At 65.8% G+C, this 5,667-nt stretch overlaps 1 protein-coding gene across 1 annotated transcript in view; it reads left to right on the top strand.

The window, feature by feature from the left end:
* The first annotated feature begins 6 nt into the window (after positions 1–6).
* Positions 7–5,667, top strand: part of LRRC71 (leucine rich repeat containing 71) — a 9,608-nt gene continuing 3,947 nt past the window's right edge. Inside the window, exons 1-7 of the mRNA XM_025040818.1 lie at positions 7–372; positions 2,857–3,006; positions 3,285–3,410; positions 3,565–3,640; positions 3,785–3,862; positions 5,207–5,275; positions 5,505–5,667. The exon at positions 5,505–5,667 is cut by the window's right edge and continues 73 nt beyond it. Of these exons, the coding sequence (XP_024896586.1) occupies positions 213–372; positions 2,857–3,006; positions 3,285–3,410; positions 3,565–3,640; positions 3,785–3,862; positions 5,207–5,275; positions 5,505–5,667 (822 nt within the window). The 5' untranslated portion in view covers positions 7–212. The remainder of the gene's footprint in view (positions 373–2,856; positions 3,007–3,284; positions 3,411–3,564; positions 3,641–3,784; positions 3,863–5,206; positions 5,276–5,504) is intronic.

The raw sequence follows: 5,667 nt of genomic DNA, 5'->3' as shown, positions 1-5,667 counted from the left end.
GCGCCCGCCCGCGTGCGCTCTGCGGTTGCCCCGCTTCCGCCCGCACGCCCGGCTCGCGCGGTTGTCGTGGAGAGGGACGCGAAAGCGACGCCACTACGGACCGCCTGGCCGGTGGACGCGGAATACAGACCCCTGATTCGGCCACCACCTGCAGAATCATCACCCGTCCTGCCTCCTCGCCCCCGTGAGGTCCCCGGAGTCGCTGCACCCACATGTCGGGCGAGACGAGCGCGCCGGGGGCCTCGCCCAGGGCTCCGCGCCCCGGGACCCAGAAGTCGTCCAGCGCAGTGACCAAGAAGGGGGATCGCGGGGCCAAGGAGAAGCCGGCGACCGTCCTGCCGCCGGTGGGCGAAGAGGAGCCCAAAAACCCCGGTAGGCTGGCGGCGGGGTTGGGGGATCGGGCCCTGAAGCTGCCGCTGCGTGCGCTGCCACCAGCCACTCGCGGATTAGCCGGGCTGGACGGGCCGGCGTCGCTGTGCCAGGCCCCGGCCTGGACGCGCCGAGGGGCGCCCTGTGGGCGGGACGGACGAGCCGGCAGAACCTCTGGTGCTGAGCGGGCTGCGCGGGATCCGGCTCGCGGCTGCAGGTCGTTGAGTGTAGCTGGCCCCGCACGTGCTACGAGTGTTGCAGGTGGCGACCAGGCCGGGTGCGCGGCTGCCGAGTTCTCCCGCAGGCCCGCCCGCCTCCCGCGGCGAGGGACAGCGGAGTTGCTGGCGTTTTCTAAGCTGCGGGGTCACTTGTTGGTCCCACAGCATTCGTGGTGCACCCCCCGGTGTGGGCGCTCCCGGCTCCCCCCGGGATATGAATCCCAGCTGGATCCCCACCCCGCTTCCGGCCCCGCAGCGCGGCAGCTGTGGGAACTGAGCTGAGCTTGGAGAGCTCACTCTTTGGTTTGGGATGGTGACACATGAGCTGTATGAGAGAAGGATCAGGGGGTGATGGGAGGACACGGGGCGCGGGTCGCGCTCTCTCTCTCTCTCTCACACACACACACACACACAGCACTCCACTGTATGGAAAATGGGGTGGAAGAGGGAGTGGAGGTGGGGGACAGTCATGGGACCCGTGGGCAGTCTGGGTGGGGGGCCATGGCAGCTGGAGTGGGTGGGGGGGCGGAGAACGGGCCAGGCTCCTTGGAGTACTCCGCTTGTGAAGCAGTAGGTGGGCTCAGGAGGTGGGGCACAGCCGGAGTGAGCCCCAGCTCTGTAGCCTGGGCACTGGGCGGGTCGGGGTGCCTCATGGAGATGCGAAAGCCTGGAGGAGTCGTCAGGGAGCTGCTGGGGGCTGACTGCAGCTGGGCAGCCGGACACAGGTCAGGGCTGAGGACGGCACTTGGGAGCAGCCGAGGTCTGGGTGTGCGTGAGCCCCCAATGAAGGCGATTTCCCTGGGAGGCAGGGCTATCACCACAGAGGAGAGGGCTCAGGGGTCTCCGAGGAGGAGCTGGCAGCGAAGGCCTTGCCACCCTTAGGTCACCGCGGCTTCGGCAAGTGCCACTGTGAGCTGCGGTGGGGTGGATGCGGAGCCCACATGGGGTGCAGTGTGATGGTGGACATGGGAAGCAGTACCAATTCAGAGGAAATGCCTTTTGGTGGCTTCTGTGTCTCAGGAAGCTGAGTCGGGGTCACTGGTGAGCGAGGGGAGTGGGTGCGGGGACGGAGCATGGCAGCCGAAGCACAGACAGAACGCGATCAATGTCACCTTAAGTCTATTGGGCAGTGCTTGCGGGGGGCGGGGGAGCATCGTCAGTGAGTTGCAGGTGCAGACGCGGACTGCGGGCAGCCTTTGCCATCGGCGTCTCTGCGGACGGCCCAGGGGAGTGCTCTCACCGGCCCTCCCCGTGTGCTAGAACCTACTGTAGGGACAGGCCGGGAGTGAAGTGAGGGAGGGCGCGGGCTCTCCCAGCAGAGGGGACAGACAGCCCGGAGAGCAGGTGGCGTGCCACGGTCAGCCCGACAAGGGGCCCCCGCGCCCGTGGCCCCTCTCACCGCCCCATCCATCAGCCAACATTCGTGTGTGTTTGTGTCCCCCATCCCCCTCCAGCGCCACGAGGGCCACCACCAGGGACCCCAGCACTGCGACGCCAATCACTTTTCCACAGGAACCCTCGAACCTCTCTGCCCCGTGCCCCCACACTTGCTGAGCATATGCCCCCAGTCCCTCCACACGCCGGCAGGCTCCTGCTGTTAGCTGGGAGAGTTCTCTCTGGGTACAGCCCAGGGCCGGGGTGCTGTAGCCGTGGGGGCCCCAGGCCACCGCACTTACAAGAGCGGGCTGGCACCTGCAGGCTCTCCCACTGGCCAGGGACACCCTTCACACCTTCAGGCCCCACTTCCTCCTGGATCCCTGGGGGAGCAGGAAAAAGCCGGGTCTCCGGGGACTCGGCCCGGAGGTGTGCGGAGCCCGAGGAGGGGAGGTGGTGGGCGTCCGTCTGTGCCCGCGGGAGTTAGCCAGGGGAGCAGGGCGGGCGGGACTGAGCCTGTGCAAGGGCCAGCTGGGCGCTCACAGCGCGCCCTGCCAGCGGGGCGGGGCTCCAGGGTCCTTCCGCTGTCATCGGGCCTGGGACTTTTTTCTCCGCGTGCCCCTGGGCAGCCCCAGCAAGGACGGGCCTTGGGAGGAGGCTGGGCTGGGGACGCCCTGTGGGAGGCGCCCGCCCATCGCAGGCCTTCTAGTTCCTTATCCCGGGTTTTGATTTCCCACTATTTCTGGTGTTTTCAGCATGGTCTTTACCACGCATCTTACATTTCAAAATGTCTGTAAGGCCGTCCGCCTCGGAGGGAGGCCTGCCCGCCCCGAGGTCCGAGGCCCGGCCCCGGGCGGCGGCCGCCTCGCGTCCAACCGCCCCCTCCCGCCCGCAGAGGAGTACCAGTGCACCGGGGTCCTGGAGGCCGACTTCGCCGAGCTCTGCGCACGGTCGGGGTACGTCGACTTCCCCAAAGTCGTCAACCGGCCGCGCCCGCACCCCACCTTCGTCCCCTCCGCCTCTTTGTCGGAAAAGCCCGTCCTAGGTGAGTGGCAGTGGAGCTCCGGGGTGCCCGCCAGAGCCACCTCGTCCATCCCCAGTCTCCCATGGCACGGGGCCGAATGGCGGGGCGCAGGGCAGGGTGGGTGTAGGTGAGGGGGTGGCTCCAGGGGGCGGGCGGGGAGGTGGGGAGTCTCCGTCTTCCCTGCCTAGCAGCGCCCCAGCCAGCATCTCCCACACTCACCGAGCCCCCTCCCCACCCCCGCCTCCGAGGGAGCCGACCCCTCCCTCCTCACCCCGTCTCCTCGCACCCCTGCCTGCTAGACGACCAGCGGCTGTCGGGGTCTTGCAGCCTCAACAGCATGGAGAGCAAATACGTGTTCTTCCGGCCCACCATCCAGGTGGAGCTGGAGCCCGAGGACAAGTCGGTGAAGGAGATCTACATCCGTGGTGGGCCCCGCCTTGCCCCTCCCCGGCCCCGCCCACGCCCCGGTCCGCCACGCCCCCGCCTGGCCCATGCCACGCCCCCGCTTGGCCTCGCGGCCCGCGCCACCTCCCCGCCTCGGCCTCCCGGAGGCCTGAGGACTTTCTCCTCCTTCCTCAGGCTGGAAGGTTGAGGAGCGGACCCTGGGCATTTTCTCTAAATGCCTGCCTCCCCTCAGCCAGCTGCAGGCCATCAAGTGAGGGGCTGTGTGCGGAGGGGGGGGCGGCGAGGGAAAAAGGACTGGAGGAGCGGGAACACCCTGGACAGGTGGGAGGGTGAGGACAGTGCGGGAAGGTGACGGAGGCTTCACCTATGTTCCTGCACCTTCCTCCACCTACAGCTTCTGGAAGGTCGGGCTGACTGACAAGACCCTGGACATCTTCATCGCCCTCCTACCGCTCTGCTCATCCACACTCAGGTGAGCAGAGGGGAACAGCAGGTGGGGAGGCCCCCGTGCCTGGGAGCTGGGCTGGGTGGCTGGTCAGGGCAGCAGTGCAGCCGGCGGGGGCTAGCAGCGCTGTGGAAACCTCGGTCGGGTTTTCAGGCTCCCATCTGACAAGACGCGGAGTCCCTTCTGCCGAGGGTGGTGCCCAAGGAGCCTGTGGGGCCTCCCCACCTCCTCCCCCTCAGCCCCACCTCCATTCGCTCTCCCCAAGGTTCTTCTCTGCCCCTCTGTTCCTCTGCCTGGGGCCTGACACTGCTCAGGGCTGGTTCTTCTCCTCCAGGGCCTGGCAGTCCAGGGACGGAGGGAGGAGGACTTAGAGACAGCTGCTGCAGGGCCCGTGGGGCCTGTGGGTGGAAGAGTGGTTTGTGGGGGATGGGAGTGGGGGCGGAGTAGTGTCACCCTGCGCTTCTGGGGTAGAGTGACATGGAGGGCCGGCTGGGGGAGGAGGGTGGAGCTAAGCCTTGGAAGAGTCGTAGGAGGGGACCAGGCAGGGAGTGGGGAAGGGAGCAGGTGCAAGGTGTGAAGTAGTGTAAGTACAGGTGTGGTTTGCTGTGAAAAGGGCAGGGCTGACTTGCCACCCCTTCTCGAGGCTCCCCCAGCACCCCTGACTTCTGTGCTACACACCGGCTTGCTGGCCTTCCTCCTATGGGTGGGATGGACACTTCCTGGGAGCAGGGACTCCGTCCTCAGCAGTCTTGGTATGGAATAGCACGAAACTTGTATTTTAGTCTTATGGGAATCAGACACAATTTAGCCAGCAGAAAAATAACTATAGAATCTTAATATGTAAAAATAAGTTAGATCAACATAATGAAAACAATTTAAAATGAATGAGGCTGGTGAGGCTGCAGTCAGCTCAGCCGGGGCTGCTATAGGCTGCCCTGCGTCCACACGTGGGTCCCCCGTAAGGGTGCTGACCACATGGCAGCGGGCGGTCGAGTGCCAGTGAGATGCAAGATGGAAGCCACGGGCTTTCTGTAAGTTAAACTTGGAAGTGACACCCCATCACTTTGCCACATTCCATTTGTCAGGAGTGAGTCACTAGGTCCAATCACGCTCAGGGGAGGGGATTACATGCGGGCATAGGTACCAGGAAGAGGGGACCACTGGGGTCATCGTGGAGGCCACCTCGCCACAGGTCGCTCACTCTGGGGAGTGAGTGATCCCTGCGCATGGCCACGCTTCTGGACTTCTAGCCTGGAGAACGGTCTCATAATTTCCCACACGGGGGCCATCCCTGGTCTGTTTCCAAGCTGTCCCCAGAGCTGCACACCTGCTCTGTCCCCTTCCGTCACTGTGGTGCCTCCTGGTTCACAGGAAGGTGTCTCTGGAGGGCAACCCGCTGCCGGAGCAGTCCTATCACAAGCTCATGGCACTGGACAGCCCGTGAGGCCCCTGTCCCCACCCCTCCTCTGGGCCTGCCCCCATCTCAAGTCACGCCTGGTCCCCGCCCTTCCTTGCCCCTCAAGCACCTCCCCAGGGACCCTCAACTCCTGCCCCTCCGCCTCAGACCCCACGGCTCTCTCCATGTCCCCATGTCCCCATGTCCCCACATCTCCCGAGGTTCCCGGCACGCCCAGGACCCCAGGGCCCTCTGTCCCCTCCCGCCGCCCAGGATCGCGCACCTGTCCCTGCGGAACAACAACATCAACGACTACGGGGCGCAGCTCCTGGGCCGGGCTCTGTCCACGCTGCACAGCTGCAACCGGACGCTGGTCTCGCTCAACCTGGGTTTCAACCTCATCGGGGACGAGGGCGCGTGCTACATCCCAGGGCCT

This window comes from Pteropus alecto, unplaced genomic scaffold (genome assembly GCF_000325575.1).
Source record: "Pteropus alecto unplaced genomic scaffold, ASM32557v1 scaffold49, whole genome shotgun sequence".
In the NCBI taxonomy this organism is placed as follows: domain Eukaryota; kingdom Metazoa; phylum Chordata; class Mammalia; order Chiroptera; family Pteropodidae; genus Pteropus; species Pteropus alecto.
Note: the sequence above shows the minus strand (reverse complement) of the source record. Positions and strands in the feature narration are given on the sequence as shown.